At 39.4% G+C, this 18,731-nt stretch overlaps 1 protein-coding gene across 4 annotated transcripts in view; it reads left to right on the forward strand.

Moving 5' to 3' along the window:
- LOC127437096 (unconventional myosin-IXAb-like) overlaps positions 1 to 18,731 on the forward strand; it is a 90,371-nt gene that overhangs the window by 33,482 nt on the left and 38,158 nt on the right. For all 4 annotated transcript variants that reach the window (XM_051691757.1, XM_051691758.1, XM_051691760.1 and 1 more), the window contains exons 6-11: positions 2,481 to 2,540; positions 3,496 to 3,593; positions 5,248 to 5,374; positions 8,263 to 8,352; positions 15,680 to 15,796; positions 16,360 to 16,494. In XM_051691757.1, the coding sequence (XP_051547717.1) occupies positions 2,481 to 2,540; positions 3,496 to 3,593; positions 5,248 to 5,374; positions 8,263 to 8,352; positions 15,680 to 15,796; positions 16,360 to 16,494 (627 nt within the window). The remainder of the gene's footprint in view (positions 1 to 2,480; positions 2,541 to 3,495; positions 3,594 to 5,247; positions 5,375 to 8,262; positions 8,353 to 15,679; positions 15,797 to 16,359; positions 16,495 to 18,731) is intronic.

Here is an 18,731-nt window from a genome sequence, read left to right on the forward strand (position 1 = left end):
GGATGACTCAATCGAGTCGCTCTCCCTACACTCTCAAACTACTGATATATTTGTATATATCTGAATATTTTACAATATAATTAAAATATATTGTTCTAGGGGCCTGGGTAGCTCAGCGAGTAAAGACGCTGACTACCACCCCTAGAGTCACGAGTTCGAATCCAGGGCGTGCTGAGTGACTCCAGCCAGGTCTCCTAAGCAACCAAATTGGCCCGGTTGCTAGGGAGGGTAGAGTCACATGGGGTAACCTCCTCGTGGTCGCTATAACGTGGTTCTCGCTCTCGTTGGGGCGCGTGGTGAGTTGTGTGTGGATGCTGCGGAGAATAGCATGAAGCCTCCACACGCGCTACGTCTCCGCGGTAACGCGCTCAACAAGTCACGTGATAAGATGCGTGGATTGACGGTCTCAGACGCGGAGGCAACTGAGATTCGTCCTCCGCTACCTGGATTGAGGCGAGTCACTACGCCACCACGAGGACTTAGAGCACATTGGGAATTGGGGATTCCAAACTGGGAGAAGAAGGGGAGAAAAAATTATATATATATATATATATATATATATATATATATATATATATATATATATATATATATATATATATATATATTGTTCTATACTTCTATGATAGTTTTATATTTAAATGTTATTAATTTGATAGCATAATTCGCAGTGCTACATGAGATAGTTTTTTTTTTTTTTTTACTCTTAAATCATACATCAGGTCTTTAGTGACTCGGGACCTCATTCCACGCCTTGTAACCCATCCCACATCTCTTTAGTATATCACAATCTTTGCGTCCTTCAAAAAGACGAATCTGCCCGATTCCAGCCTTACTGAAGCACCTCCAGATCATCACCGATCCTCTATCTGGTCGTCTAATGGTTAGACGGAGACCCGGAGAGACCTTCAAGCCACAGTGTCTCGCACCCACTGTGAAATTTGGTGGAGGATCGGTGATGATCTGGGGTGCTTCAGCAAGGCTGGAATCGGGCAGATTCGTCTTTGTGAAGGATGCATGAATCAAGTCACGTACAAGGTTACCCTGGAAGAAAACTTGCTTCCTTCTGCTCTGACAATGTTCCCCAACTCTGAGGATTGGTTTGTCCAGCAGGACAATGCTCCATGCCACACAGCCAAGTCAATCAAGGTGTGGATGGAGGACCACCGGATCAAGACCCTGTCATGGCCAGTCCAATCTCCAGACCTGAACCCCATTGAATGTCTGGAATGTGATCAAGAGGAAGATGGATGGACACAAGCCATCAAACAAAGTTGAGCTGCTTGAATTTTTGCACCAGGAGTGGCATAAAGTCACCCAACAGCAATGTGAATGACTGGTAGAGAGCATGCCAAGATGCATGAAAGCTGTGATTGAAAATCAGGGTTATTCCACCAAATATTGATTTCTGAACTCTTAAAACATTAGTATTGTGTTGATTATAAATGAATATGAACTTGTTTTCTTTGCATTATTCGAGGTCTGAAAACACTGCATCGTTTGTGTTATTTTGACCAGTTGTCATTTTCTGCATATAAATGCTCTAAATGACAATATTTTTATTTGGAAATTGGGAGAAATGTTGTCAGTACTTTATAGAATAAAACAAAAATATTCATTTTACTCAAACACGTACCGATAAATATTAAATCCAGAGAATAACTGATCATTTTGCAGTGGTCTCTTAATTTTTCCCAGAGCTGTATTATGTACTGTAGCTCAATACATGTTTGACAGCCAGTTGCATCTTATGAAAATTCAGTGTGGAAGTAATGAATCCTGTTCTAGATTTGTTGCATTATCTCTTTGATATGAAAAATAAAACATCAACATATGTCAGAATATATTCTTTTGTAGTATTTTCTTAAAATGCTTTGAAAATTTGACACTATGTGGGTCGCTAAAGTCCCGAGCAGTGGCGTAGCTTGTGTGGTACAGGCCCATATGCAACGAGCATTCCTGGTACCCCCTTGGTAGAGATTGCCTTCATGGGCCCCCTTTACCCCCCCCCCCAGGCCCATATGCAACTGCATACCATGCATACACAGCCACTACGCCACTGGTCGCAAGGTATGTAATAATGTTTGGCAAAACGTCCGTGAATTTAGGGGTTAAATACTTTTGTGCTTCAAATCAAAGATTGTAATGTTGTGATTCACCTCAGAGCTTATTGGTTTGGTTCACAGCTTACAACTCTTTTATGAAGGATTTAATGAAATCCCTATGGAAATAATTAATGGGAAAAATACTTCCAGAACCCAGACAGCTGAAAAAGTGGGCGGCACTGTTGTGCTCAATTGGCAAAAATTTTTACAAAAATAAACATATATATATATATATATATATATATATATATATATATATATATATATATAGTTAGTCTATTTATAATCATGTTCCCATTTAGATAGCTAAGTAAATGTGTGTTTGTGTATCTGTGTTTGTGACTGTCGCTCTTAACTCATCTACCTGCTTTCCAGATAACAAAGACAGTCAACAGACAGTCTCAGCACTGGGGAAATTACTATGAAACTGAGCTGGTCAGTATCATATGTTTGTGTTGTGTGTGTAGAGCTTTTCAGCCTCCCCTGCACTCCATCGCACTTTGTTTTTTTCGTTTGCAGCACTTTTGTTTTGTTTGCGTGTCTGAGCTTTTATCGGCTGCTGATGGTGCAGTGAATCTTCTCTCTGCTTGTGTGGTGTTCTGGGTAAATGACCAAACCTGATTAGCAGCAGTGGTTAATCAAGCGCTTTATGGAAGACAATCTATTTAACTCCATGTAAGAGGACTTAATTTACTTAGTCATGACTGCAGACACACCGCGCGAGCTGTGTGGCAACAGTTAGCACTTGATCTGCTGCTGGTCTGCGTCTGGCGTCAGTGTTGGTGGTTTGTGGGTTTTTTTTCATATTGGCATTTGGCTTCAGTGTGCAGGAAGTCACATGACCTCAGTTCACCTGAATCAATAATCGCTCCCACGCACTGCAGTTTCTCACAAACATTTATTAGTGTCACTGTTGTTTTTATTCCATTATAATTGGTAAGGTACGTGAAATGAAAGATTTTTGTGTATCAAGAAGCCTTTTTTTCTGTCTCAAACATGTATTTGTATGAATTCATGCTGGTCTGTTCAAGTGTGACCTTGAAGTTTAAGTTGCTTACATTTGTTTTGTCTTCTCTCAAAGGAACGGTTCAACCACAAATAAACATTGTCATCATGATACTCATGCTCGATTTTTTTCAAACCCCTATGACTGACTTCTGTGGAACACATCATTTTACAAAACGCTCCAAAAAGCACCAATAAAGTATCATAAACTTAGTCCATATGACACGTGCACTATATTCCAAGTCTTCTTTAGTCGTTTGTTATATTTGCTTGAAAAGCCAGTGATCCGACAGCATTTAAGAGCCTCTAAGACTGAGGGTTTGTTTCTGCAATGTGAGGGAGTTTTCTGGGTTTATTAAAGCTGTGTTTGTCTTCGCTCATGCAGGACTGTTTCATAGTTGAAGGGGAAGATTTGAAGCATGACTTCGAGCGGCTCCAGTTGGCGATGGAGATGGTGGGATTCTTGCCCGCCACGAGAAAACAGTGAGTTACCGTCGAGAAACCCTGAGAGAGCCAGAGAATTCAGAACTGATGATGAAACCATAGTGCACTGTATTTTACTCTGTAGGTCTTTAAAGTGCTGTTAGTGATATTTTTATGGGATAGCATGCCTAAAATGTCTTTACTACATGAGTCAGGACAGATATCAGTGAAAAACCAAGAGGAAAAATTTATGAAAACTTAAAAATAAGAAATGCTCTCTGCCTGTCAGTCATTATGTGCGTTCAGGTTTGCTGACATCGGATTGGCTGACATGTTTTTAGAGGGCAGGGTTTCAGAGAGGGGGTGTGGCCAAAGTTAGCTAAACAGCTAAAATCGCTAACAGAACCTTTGATTACGAAAGAGTAGTCTTTTATTGGTTAAGGCTACATCCACATTAATCCGGATACATTTTAAAGTTTTTGTTTTCCAAATGCTCTCCATCCACCCTGCCATTTTTTTTATTTATATATTTTTTTATTTTATTCCCTTTTCTCCCCAATTTGGAATGTCCAATTCCCACTACTTACTAAGTCCTCGTGGTGGCGCGGTTACTCAACTCAATCCGGGTGGCGGAGGAAAAGTCTCAGTCGCCTCCGCTTCTGAAACCGTCAATCTGCGCATCTTATCACGTGACTCGTTGTGCATGACACCGCGGAGACTCACAGCATGTGGAGGCTCATGCTACACTCCACGATCCACACACAACTTACCACACGCCCCATTGAGAGCGAGAACCACTAATCATGACCACGAGGAGGTTACCCCATGTGACTCTACCCTCCCTAGCAACTGGACCAATTTGGTTGCTTAGGAGACCTGGCTGGAGTCACTCAGCACGCCCTGGATTTGAACTCACGACTCCAGGGGTGATAGTTAGCGTCAACACTCGCTGAGCTACTCAGTCCTCTCCACCCTGCCATTTTTAAACGTTTTTGAAAAGTTGCTCGTTCACACTGAAACAGATGAAAACACTTAAGTCCCCTTACTGTGCATGTGGAAAATTGCCGTTCCACGTACGGTCTAAAAGGCAATTATCCTGGTGCTCCGCTGCTGGACACTAATTTTAAATAAGCTTCCCGTCGCCTCTGAAGGAATGCAGTTTGAAGGTTGTACAAAGTAACGTTTATCTTTAACAGCGCAAACAACAGCACCGCTACAACATAGGCCGCCGTCTTGATTGTTTTGGGTTGAATGGATTGCATGACTGTGTCACATGACAACAACATCATCGTTTTTCAATGTGTCCGTTTTCCCAGTCCACACTACGACGTGAAGACGGCGTTTTCAAATTGATCCACTTGGAAGAGTGTTTTCAAAAAGCTTAAAACGCATTAGTCTGGACATAGCTTAAGTGTATAATTTTTGTGCCGTTAGCGACTGTTTTCATACATTTTCCCCAAACACTCATACTGCCCCACCCCCGTCTACCACAGGTCAGATAGTCCCACCCCAAACGCAAGTTGACATGTTGTGCCGCTCAAACAAACCGATGAACGTTTTGAAAGTGTTACAGTCTTTACACTCTTCAGGAAGTCAAACTACCACTGAATAACTGATTCTGAACATTTCACTGAGATACAAGAAATTTTGAACAGTTCTCTGTATAATGACTGTAAACATAATCTGTCATTTAAACATGTCTTCCTCTCTGTAGAATCTTCTCTTTACTGTCTGCCATTCTTCACCTGGGGAATATTCGCTACAAAAAGAAAACGTACAGAGATGACTCCATCGATATCTGTAACCCAGAGGTGCTTCCGATTGTTTCTGAACTGATGGAGGTGAGACGATATATGACAACTTTACAAAACCTACTATGGATGTTTTCTGTACTGTTTTTTACTGAATGAAAATTATATAGAAAATATTCATTCACATGAACCAATAGAACATTACATAGTAATAAACAGCACTATTTGCTAAGGCTGGACATTGATACAGATTTCCCGATTCGATTCTGATTCACATGCTCCCGATTCGATTCAGTTTCGATACGATATTGATTCATATGTGTATACTGTATTGCAGTTATAATATCCATTTTGCTTACATATAAAATCAGTTTTATCTCTCAGCTAATGCCATTAATTATACAGCTAGGTACATTACGAAAATATACATTTTACAAATTATATTTAATTTGTTTTTTCATCATTTTGGTCACAATTTAGCCTTTTTAAAATTGACAAATCCATGCATTCTATTAATAAATATGATATTATTTAGCATGTTGTCGCTGTCCGATGAGAAACACGTATCTCCACTTTTTTTTCTCCCCTTTTTCTCCCCAATTTGGAATGCCCAAATCCCAATGCGCTCGTGGTGTCGTAGTGACTCGCCTCAATCCGGGTGGTGGAGGTCGAATCTCAGTTGCCTCCGCGTCTGAGACCGTCAATCTGCGCATCTTATCACGTGGCTTGTTGAGCGCGTTACCGCGGAGACGTAGCGCATGTGGAGGCTTCACGCTATTCTCCGCGGCATCCACGCACAGCTCACCACGCGCCCCACCGAGAGCAAGAACCACATTATAGTGACCACGAGGATGTTACCCCATGTGATTCTACCCTCCCTAGCAACCGGGCCAATTTGGTTGCTTAGGAGACCTGGCTGGAGTCACTCAGCACGCCCTGGATTCGAACTCGCGACTCCAGGTGTGGTAGTCAGCGTTTTTACTTGCTGAGCTACCCAGGCCCCCACGTTTCTCCACTTTTGACAATTTAGACTTTTTACCATAGATGGAATGCGACGAATTACCTCTTCCTCCTGTTTGAATGGTGCATCAAAATGACCAATGAAAAGATGTTTAATCAGGCTGTTTAACAAGTATCTCCATTGGCCTTGAGAAGTGTCCATCAAAACCATATGTCCCGCCCTAATGTTTTGAAGAGCGTCAACTAATTTACCTCAGTTGTTTGGCTGAAGTGTAGTGAAGAGATTGCCTACATCGTGCTGGCTCTGTGATTTCCTTGCCAACCAAAGCCATTCATGCATGCACAATGTCAGATTGCTTTAAAAAGTAGACTATACCAGCCATATACGGTTGCCAGATTTCCATCTTCCTAAAACTTTGACGCGTTGGACCCGGAAAACGCATCTGGAAACCGCTCAACAACCGGACTAGTAACCCTAGTCATAAAACTGATTTCGATCTAAAATAGTAAGAGAAAGCTCAGATTATATCCAAAAATAAATTCTCTAACAATCGATAACCTACCAACTGAGTTCTGGGAACTCGAACAGTCAGACTCGAACATGCGCCATTGGAACCCATGATAAGAAAAACGGGTCCATGTTCGCTAACAAAAATCCAATTAAAATATCGAACAGTTCACTAAAAGATGTGTAATTATACAATTCTATTTATGATAATATTATTTTCGATTCATTTTGTAAGATTGTTTATGAGAAAAGTGTTTTTCCATGCTCTTGAAAAATAAATTTTTTGGAGATACGTGCTTTTCATCAGACAGCCACGATATATTCTATTTTGTTACTTGTTTATTATTTAATGCATAATTTATACTATTTACAAGTATTTACATTAATTTGTTGAACACATGCTTAAAAACTGGTACTGTCTCTTTAAGAAAACCGGCAGTTCTGTAAAGAACATCTGTAAATGAACGCATGTTAACAAAAGAGGATTCTAATGACTTTACCTCATTTAGCCGCAGAGCGCAAAATTTTGTTAATATGCGATCACATTGTAAATAGTTGTGCATATTATAAAAGATCGATCTTGGGATTTAAGAATCAATATCGAGATAAAGATTGCAAATCTGAAAATTGATATGTTTACCCAGTCCTACCATTTTCCTAAACTTGGATTTTTTTATTAAAACATTGCAATATATGAAACACGTCACAAAGAGAGTTACAGGCACTTTTTGGAGTAATGATGCAATTGAATCATTGAATCAATTAAAGACTGAATCATGCTTACGAACTCCAACAGCGTATTTGTTGAAGCTGAAATCGGATATGCTATTAAAAAAATCGCAAGACAAAGAATGATCATTAGCCTAATCTTATGAAACACTCTTAAGGAAACTTAATTTCCAAATAAAAAGTGCATTAAAATCATTGTAATATTTACAATGTTGCTTAGATTTATATCGGCAACAAAATCATCGCAAATCATGAATATTGGATATATCAGCCAGTTCTACGATCCATTAATGATAGGCGCCAATATTTTACATACAGTATTCATTTTTGCAATGTTTTAGTTGGTTATGATAATGTTAGCGAAAATAGTTTTGCAGTACACCACAAAGAATACAAACGCACAATTTCACCACAGTAAAACACTTGGGTTTATGTACAATAATGGGATGAAATGGATGTTTATATGCATTTGAGGCATTTATAGCCAAATATTTGGGAGGATAACATCTCTTGCATCTGTCGGTGGTTTTTGCGAAAGCGCCATGGGCCAAACTGTGTTTAAGATTTACATCTCAACATTCATTCAGTAATGCAAAACCTACTGTCCAAACAGATTTTATGTTTCAGTTGTTTTACAGAGCTTCATTGTAGCGGTTTATGCCATTTTGCCCGCAAAAACTGCGCTTGGTGTTTTGTTTTCAAGGTCTTTGTCAGTCATTAGAAATAATGTTTATTACTCAAAAGCATTCATTCTCTCTTTGTGTTTTTTTTTAACAAACAGGTGAAGGAGGAAATGCTTTTTGAAGCTCTGACCACACGGAAGACGGTAACCGTGGGAGAGAGATTGATCGTGCCGTACAAGCTAGCCGAGGTGAGAAATTATGTTCAGTACAGGTGTCATTAACCTCACAAACCCACTCATTCCAATCTTCATTAAGATTTTTAATGAACCTGATTAACGCTGGATTAATGCAGGATGCAGATCATTTAGAATTGCTCCATGTATTTGACCATTGTCTCTTGCTATTACGAGTCGTTTGTACTAATTTTGTAAAATGCTAAATTTGTTAAAAGTGTTGTGGTTGTTTTTGTTGCGGGTCTTTGATTTTGGTGTAGAGTGTCAGATTCTCTGTTGTTTTAATGAGGGGTTTTTATTTATGTTGGCTTGACACAACCAGCCTACTGTTATTCTACAGACATGGTTTAGGGTTTTTTCAGAAACCAAGACCAAAATTTCTGACCGTTACTCATCCTAGCGCTTTCAAGCTACATCCACCAAACTTGGCACAGACCTTCAGACTGTTCTGACCCAGGTGGCTTTGACTTTTCTAACTGATTGGGATTACGGTATTCACACAGCGAATAATCAAATATCCCCAAAATCCCATAGACTTCCATTTGATGGAATTTTTAAATGGGCCAAAACCATTCAAACTCCAACGGAGATAAAAAACCTTAAATGTAAACAAAACCTTTAATCTTCTATCTATCTGTCTGTCCGTCCGTCCGTCTATCCATCTATCTGTCCGTCAGTCCGTCTATCCATCTATCCATCTATCCATCTATCTATCTATCTGTCTGTCTGTCTGTCCATCCATGTATCAATCTATCTGTCTGTCCGTCTGTATGTCCATCCGTCCGTCCATGTATCTATCTATCTGTCTGTCTGTCTATCTATGTCTGTCTGTCTGTCCATCCATATATCAATCTATCTGTCTGTCTGTCTATCTGTATGTCCATCTGTATGTCCGTCTATCCATCTATCTATCTATCTGTCTGTCTGTCCGTCCATGTATCAATCTATCTATCTATCTGTCTGTCCGTCCGGCCGTCCATGTATCTATCTATCTGTCTGTCTGTCTGTCTGTCTGTCTGTCCGTCCATCCGTCCATGTATCTATCTATCTGTCTGTCTGTCTGTCCGTCCATCCGTCCATGTATCTATCTATCTGTCTGTCTGTCTGTCTATGTCTGTCTGTCCGTCCATCCATCCATCCATCTATGTGTCTGTCTGTCTGTCTGTCCGTCCATCCGTCCATGTATCTGTCTGTCCGTCCGTCTGTCTGTGTCTATCTATGTCTGTTTGTCTGTCCTTCCATGTATCGATCTGTCTTTCTGTCTATCTGTCTGTCCGTCTGTCCATCTGTCTGTCTGTTTGTCCGTCTGTCCATGTATCTATCTGTCTGTCTGTCTGTCTATCTATCTGTCTATCTATCTATCTATCTGTCTATCTGGTATTGACGCTGACTATCATCCCTGAGTCGCGAGTTCAAATCCAGGGTGTGCTGAGTGACTCCAGCCAGGTCTCCTAAGCAACCAAATTGGCCCGGTTGCTAGGGAGGGTAGTCACGTGGGATAACCACCTCATGGTTGTGATTTAAGTGGTTCTCGCTCTCAATGGGGCGTGTGGTAAGTTGTGCATGGATCGTTGAGAGTAGCATGAGCCTCCACATGCTGTGAGTCTCCGCGGTGTCATGCACAACGAGTCATGTGATAAGATGCGCAGATTGACGGTCTCAGAAGCGGAGGCAACTGAGACTTATCCTCCGCCACCCGGATTGAGGTGAGTAACCGCGCCAACATGAGGACCTACTAAGTAGTGGGAATTGGGCATTCCAAATTGGGAAACCTGAACAGGTTTCGTCTTGATCCCGTGAAACATGCAGGGAGCGCAAGTTCTGTACCGTGCAGCTTCCCGCGTCTCTTGTGCACAGCTAACACCAAGCGAAGGGCTCCTCTATCACCCTGAAGGGTCTGACTGCTCATTATCCCACGGATTACATGGCTACCTACTAAATAAATACACATGAAATGTTTTTACTTTGAAGAAAGTAAATAATTGAAGAAGAAAGAGGCCGCAGAGTCTCCAGAAACAGCTGAATTCCACCTCCAGTTTGCATCAGGTTTTGTTGGTGTTTATTTTCTAAGTAATGACCATCTGACCCCTCATTATCCCGCTTATTACACAACTACTTGTCAAATAAATAAATTGACATAACAGATTGATTTGAGTTGAAATAATTTTATTAGCTTAATTGTAGAGATCACAGAGTGATACGAGAAGTAGGAAAAATGACTCGCAATACCCGGATGACCGGTAAAATATCACTTTATCCCCGGACGTGGGGTTGTTATTGAGAAATATCAGACCGCTGGATGGCACAGTTGACCAATCAGAATCAAGTATCGCAGTGCACTGTGTGATAACACTAAATAATTTCCGAGTTGTCCTCTTGTAATTACAGTAATTCCGACATGACGTGAATGCACCGTAAAGTTCTGAAACATTCAACAATTAGGAATTGTACTCCGTGTCACTAAATGAACCTCAGAGTCTCATATGAGTATTATATTTCGCTGTGCGCAGCACTCTTATGATCAGATTTAAACATTAAGTGGAACAAACCAACAGCTATTTCTAATCTTCTTCATTTCTGTCTCGCTGATATTTTACTCATAAAGGCAAATACTAAAGGTTTCCTGCTCAAAGTGTGTGTTTGTGTGCATGTGTGATTGACGCACATATTCAGTGGTTTGTCTGAAACCGCAGTGGTTCTGAAAGTGTTTCCAAAAGTCATAAAAATTGACTGAATCCACGCACACACCCACACTCTCGCTACAGCTCATAAATCTGTTGAGTTTCCAGTCGTGCACCTGTAGAACTGCTTGTGTGGTCTCCCACCAAAAGGCACATTTAATGTTTCTCTAAATGTTAATTGAACGTTGTGTCGTCATCATGCTCGGCTGCAGGTGTTTTCTGCAATCGTAATGATAATCGATGTTTAAATTCTTCCCAAGACGTTCAAAACATCTCTCAGCATTTAAATGTCAAAGTGGCGTGAATAATGAATCGCACTGAGGGGCTTTACGTAATGTTTGCAGAGGAAAAACAGCGAGTCCCTCCTCCTGAATTTGGCTAAAAATAAAGAGGAATCAATAATGCAGGACACTTCTGGTTTTTTTAAACCCACAGGAGCGTCTTTCTGCAACACTGAGCTCAACTGAGGTTCTATTGCTCTGTTTATAATAGTACTGTGATATTTGCAGTCTAGTGATTCTCTGTTGTTTTGGCTTCAGGACCTAGATTGCACATTAGACATCAAGTGTCGATCTTCCTTGTGTTGTTTTGTTTGAGGACGAGTTCATGTCGCACAACCTGTCAATGTTGACATATGTCTAATTTGACAAGCTTCTACTAAGTGACAGATGAATTTGTGCCAAAATACTGTACGGTTTGATTGGACACACATTTTGCCAACTTGCCAACTAAAGAAATGGAAAGCTTTTTCTCCTCACTTTGAAAAGTTAATAAGCCTATTTATTTTACTATTCTAACAATGCACGATTCTATGGTTAGTTGCATTTTATTATTTGAATTTAGCTTTGTTTTTCTCCGCTTTCTGTGTCACGTCAGACAAGACCTGCAACTAATTTTTGGGTTGCGATGCATCAGTTGCAATGTATTTAGTTCATTAATTATGCAATACAGTATTAAACGTGAGCATATATCTGGGGTTATTGAGAGAAACTGATTAAATGTCAAGCAAAACATGTCTTTTTGACATGGACATTAATAACACAGGTAATTCGTTCATGTTTTGGAACCTTATGAGCAACAATTGTCCATTTTCTAATTGTGAATTGCATGTTTTAATTGTCAGGTGCTTCTCATTGAGAATATTTACATGCACAGTTATAGCGTTACGTTTAATACAACGCTTTTGCATTTTCTTACTGAGTATTTTAGTCTTTATTTTTCCAGTCTAATCATTCTAAAGCAAAATTGCATTAGATATTTTGTCTTGTTTTTTTTTGTAACATTTATGCTTTTAACTTGGAAAAAAAATATTTGCCAATGGGGAGGGGAAAAACTAAAAAGCCTTGATTCAAAGGGAAAACAAGTTTATTTTTCGTACCCCATTGGCAAACAGATTTTTCTTGTTTTAAGGAGAAATCGCACCACATTTTGTTAGATTTCTCTGAAAACAAGACTTAATATCTTATGCCATTCTGCTTCTCAAGCAAATCTTTCTTGTTTTAAGGATGTTTAGATATATCTCCTGAAAAATAAGACAAAACATTTTTTGTAGTGCATCTGTCTGTCCAAGTATGCATGGCACAATGTATAAACGAATATTCGAAGAACGTCAAAGACACCGGGTTTTCAGAGCTCACACTAAACCCAGAGGTCAATAGTGGTCCGATTAGCGTATGCATGATGGAAGAAGCTGAGCTACAATCGCATTATCTAGGTCTGTTAGTACAACTGCGCAAAAAATCAAACAGGTACACGCTCAGTCGAACTAAAGCGTTTATGTGACATTTTATGATTTATGATGCTTAGAATGCATGTACAGTGATGCACAACTAGAATGTACGATATACAGGCTATTTACCAGCATTTTTACCAACAAGATGCTGTAATCTTTACTGGCTCGGGATCACCCAGTCCGTACAAAGTCTGAAAATGGCTAAACACAGGCAGGCTGCGTAACACTTAAGCTTTATAAATAAACTAAACTCTGCGGCCCTTTTGGAATTACACCAGCATTTGGCGAGAACGTCCTCAGGTCTCTCAACAACCAATCGCATTCACTTTCTCCCCCGCAGGCCCAGCGACACATGTCCAATTTCTCATTTGACTTTTCTTACAGTATGTCAGAGCAACTTTCATCATCATTGAGTGTGGAGAGTGTTTTATATATTTTGGCTCGGGCGCGTTCCGTAAGTGCCGTTCTTGGCAGCCGTTCGAGGTTTATGGGCTTTAACGTGCTGAAAGTGATTTGTGTGGCGGTACATGTTTAAATCAGTTGGCAGAGAACCCAGAGAGGGAGGAAGAAAGGGTTTGTCAGTCAGGCATGCTTGGTAGAGTGCAAATTAACAGCACTTTACTACTGCCATCAGGACTGACGTGTTGTACTGTAAATTGTTTAGGAATATTCTGGCTTAAATAACACAAAAACAGGATTTTGTAAGAATCTGCATGCAGCTCTTTTTTCAGAGAAAGTAAGTTTATTGTAAATGCCTGTCAAGCTCAAAAAAAGGACATAAAAGTACCATAAAGGTAGTCCAAACAACAAGTGCACTGTTCAAAGTGAGCAAACGCACACTTAATTGCAAACATCTCGCATGTGTTCTCCTGCATAAACTTGTAGCATCACTTTGAAATTGTAGTATTATGTAATATTTCCATCTGTGAGGCTGCAGACTCTTCCCCTGTTTCTATTTACTACCATGTTTTTTTTTCTTTCCTTTTTTGATCTTTTTTTCTTCAAAAAGCTAGAGCAGATGTGAGATTTTGGCTGCTATCCAGAAACAATCAGGTGTTTGTGTGTGTGTTTTGCATAAAAAGTAATAGACTAATATAAATTTTATGGCACAAGTGTACGTGCTTGCAGCTTAATATATGCTGTATATAAAAAACATATACCTTTGCAACCAGATTCCAACAAACATGATAAAATTCACTCTGAACACCTTAGCAACTGCATAGCAATTAGCTTAAAACATCTCCGAACACTTTAGCAACCACGTAGCAACACGATAAAATAAAAATAAAAAACACTCAGAACACTTTACCGATACGCTAAAACACACTCAGAACACTTTAGCAACATGCTAAAACTCACTTGGAATGCTTTAGAACTGCATAGCAACACACTAAAACACACTCGGAATGCTTTAGAACCGCATAGCAACAAGCTAAAACACACTCGGAATGCTTTAGAACCACATAGCAACACACTAAAACACACTCGGAATGCTTTAGAACTGCATAGCAACACACTAAAACACACTCGGAATGCTTTAGAACCGCATAGCAACAAGCTAAAACACACTCGGAATGCTTTAGAACCACATAGCAACACACTAAAACACACTCGGAATGCTTTAGAACTGCATAGCAACACACTAAAACACACTCTGAACACTTTAGAACCGCATAGCAACATGCTAAAAAAACACTCAGAACACTTTAGCAACTGCATAGCAACACACTAAAAAACACTCCGAACACTTTAGCAACTGCATAGCAACACTCTAAAAAACACTCCGAACACTTTAGCAACTGCATAGCAACACTTTAAAAAACACTCCGAACACTTTAGCAACTGCATAGCAACACTCTAAAAAACACTCCGAACACTTTAGCAACTGCATAGCAACACACTAAAAAACACTCCGAACACTTTAGCAACTGCATAGCAACACACTAAAAAACACTCCGAACACTTTAGCAACTGCATAGCAACACTCTAAAAAAACACTCCGAACACTTTAGCAACTGCATAGCAACACTTTAAAAAACACTCCGAACACTTTAGCAACTGCATAGCAACACTTTAAAAAACACTCTGAACACTTTAGCAACTGCATAGCAATATGCTAAAAAACACTCTGAACACTTTAGCAACTGCATAGCAACACTCTAAAAACACTCAAAACGCTTTAGAACCTCATAGCAACACACTAAAACACACTCAGAATGCTTTAGAACTGCATAGCAACACACTAAAACACACTCAGAACACTTTAGAACCGCATAGCAACACTCTAAAAACACTCAAAACGCTTTAGAACCTCATAGCAACACACTAAAACACACTCAGAATGCTTTAGAACTGCATAGCAACAAACTAAAACACACTCAGAACACTTTAGCAACCGCATAGCAACACACTAAAACACACTCAGAATGCTTTAGAACTGCATAGCAACAAACTAAAACACACTCAGAACACTTTAGCAACCGCATAGCAACACACCAAAACACACTCAGAATGCTTTAGAATTGCATAGCAACAAACTAAAACACACTCAGAACACTTTAGAACTGCATAGTAACAAACTAAAACACACTCAGAACACTTTAGCAACTGCATAGCAACACTCTAAAAAAAACAGTCTGAACACTTTAGCAACCGCATAGCAACACGCTAAAAAACACTCAGAACACTTCATCAACCGCATAGCAACACGCTAAAAAATTCTCAGAACACTTTAGCAACTGCATAGCAACATGCTAAAAAACACTCAAAACACCTTAGCAACCACATAGCAACGTGCTAAAAAACATTTAGAACACTTTACCCCTGGAAACCTCAAATAATGCACTAAGACGATCCAATGATGATTTGAGACTGTAGGATTAATATCAGACAGATTATTTCAATGACTGTCATTGATGTGTGTGTGCAGGCAGGGACGGTAAGGGACTCAATGGCGAAGTCTCTGTACGGGGCTTTGTTCGACTGGATCGTCTTCCGTACAAATCACGCACTGCTGTACAACAAAGACCTGGAGGATTCTGCCAAGGTACTAACACACTGACACACACACTTTCATCTTCCTCTGCAAAGTACAGCTAATTATCAACTAGTATGTGTTTCCCCCCGTTTCCCTCATTTATCTTCATTGCAGGTTGGCTAGTTCATCGCTGATAGTTAATCACTAGCTAATCTATGGATATCTCTAAACCCTGATTAATACTTATTTGTTGTTCTAATAGCAGCTCTGACTTTCATAAGTTGAACTGAAAGTCACAGTGTGGTAAACCATGTGTGACACTTTCGCTCTCTGATCACGAGCATTCACTTAATTCTACATGAGTGCTGATGCTTGTTTGACTTGGCATTGAATCTTCAATAACATTTTACAGTAAGGTTGTATATGTTAACATTAGTTAATGCAATATGAACTAATAATTTACGTTATCCAGGATTAATAAATGCTGTAAAAATATTGTTCATTGTTAGTTCATGATACTTAATGCATTTACTAATGATAACAAATACAACCTTATTGTAATGTGTTACCGAATCATCAGTGGTAATGGAGTTTTCTCTCTCGCACTGATGTGAACTCTGTCTGTGTTTCAGATCCTCTCTATCGGTGTGCTAGATATCTTCGGCTTTGAGGATTATGAGAACAACAGTTTTGAGCAGTTCTGCATAAACTTTGCCAACGAAACGCTTCAGCATTATTTCAACCAGCACATCTTTAAACTAGAGCAGGTAAGAGATTGGTGGTTTATTCTTTGAAATAAATTAGAAAATGACTTTTCTTATCTGAGCTCTTACTCAACTATATAAAAGGGGATTTCTGGCTAAAAAAAAACATTGATTTGAAGCCATTGTAAAATAGTGAATATGCACACCTGTGACCACACATACAATCACTATAACTACGAGCAATATGAAAACTAAGGCTGTTGATTTAATGCATTAATTTAATGCAAATAATTATATTAAAAATGATATGTAAACGAAATTAATCATGCCCCCAATCCATATGTAAGTACGGTAATAAGGAATGTTCCTATCATCGGACCAGTTCAAGCTTGATGTATCTACATGTTTCATGTTTTTCATTAATTTATCGCAGTAGGGGGCAGTCAGCGCAACTCCAGCTGTCCAGGCAACACACCTTGTCAAACCAACGAGACACAGATGGCACCCTTTTGCGCTCAAAGACGGCTTGACCGAGCAAAACAGAATGCAGAGTTCTCGGGACGCATTTTTCAAAGTTTTGAAACTATATTTAATTTGACACAGTTTGTTTAAAACAGCTTCTGTGATTAGAGACGCTAAAAACTAGTGAGACGCGATGCAACCGAAGATGCTCCAAAAGCATCCGTCTGATGCACGAGTACATAGACCAACAATTAAGAATAGCGCAGAGGGAAGATGGACAATAATTGGGCTATGTTTGATGACATAGAAATAAAACAAGCAACATTTTGACTTCTACGACAATGGTGTATATCACGGTTGCCCACGAGCTGATTTCAGAAATGTAGTACGGCAGATGAACAGAACGTCTCACTGATCAATCCGTTAGCGCTTTCCTCGTGAATATTAATGAGCCTTCACCTGTCATCCTAATTTTACTTTTTGGAGTGCATTTTGCACTAAAAAGTGTGAGCCCAGAGCAGGTGCTTTTACCAGTCGTGGACCAGTCACAACCTCGCAACACACATCGTCTACAGCGATATTTACCCCGATCAATTATCAGCACAACAGAATGGGCAGAGGTACACGAGCGCAAAGTGAACATGTTTATTCGAGGAAAGGTCTCAAATGTGCAGCGCAGGCAAATATAAACAGCGATTGTGAGAAGTGCAACACGGATGCGAAACTCGTTTGTATGCAGCACAAAATCTCTGTTGCAAAACTCGAAATGTCTCATAGAGTTTAAAATCATATTAAACAGCCCCAACATTCTTAACAGCACTGACAAAGAAAATGGGAGAAAACACCAAATTTGTGCCATGACATAAATTAGAAGACTTTTCAATTTATTTATTTATTTATTTTTACTATGGATTTACTATAGTAACACTAATTGTATAAACGATGCTATTTTGGAAGAAATCGTTTCTAAATGTATTTAGACTACTGTATTTCAAGACAAAAATGCTATAGTTGCTAACCATGGTAATGAGGAGTCATGCATGTGTCTACCATGGTCATGGTACAAGTACCATTGTTAAAACTATGTATACTATGGGAGAACTATGGTACATTTTCATAGTTATTATAATTAAGCTATCATTTTTCTGTGTTATCTTGTAATGCTCTCTGATTGTAGGAAAATGAAAATCAATGCTTACTTTCAAATGTGAATTTAAATGCACAAAATATGCAATATTATTGGTAATTGCATGGGTGCTACCAAATCAGGTGCCGGTGCCACATTTACAACTGCCCCTTTGAGGGCACACATAACGCTGATGTGGCCCGGGCTGACATTGAGTTTGACCCCCCGTGGTCTAAATACTTCACTTGTCTGCTGCCACAATATATGTATAATGTAATTAGTATATATTATATTTATAGTCATGTAATTATTATATACTAAATAATTTTGATTAAAAAAAATACGTATTAATTATTGGAGTGACTATTTGCACCCAGGTGTAAATAGCATCTGCCACACAGTGCAGCAATTTTCAATAGTCTGGTGAAACCACAGGAATATACAACAAACTATACAACATGTGTGCCTGCAGTGCCGTGGGGTGTAAAAACAGTGTATGAATGTGTACTAGCGACCTCGGTTCGAATCCGCCTTTTGTTTCCTTCCGATTTCCTGTTTCCACTCTTAATATTTCCTTTAATACTATTTACTACAATAAATAAAAATGAATATAAATGTTGATTTCATCGCAGTGATTTGGTCGTGGTGAATGTCGGGGAGTGCAGAGAAGGGTTTGATACGGAGGCGGGGTCTGTCGATCGCACTCGTTACC

The sequence above is a fragment of the Myxocyprinus asiaticus genome, chromosome 48 (genome assembly GCF_019703515.2).
Source record: "Myxocyprinus asiaticus isolate MX2 ecotype Aquarium Trade chromosome 48, UBuf_Myxa_2, whole genome shotgun sequence".
NCBI classification, from domain to species: Eukaryota; Metazoa; Chordata; class Actinopteri; order Cypriniformes; family Catostomidae; genus Myxocyprinus; species Myxocyprinus asiaticus.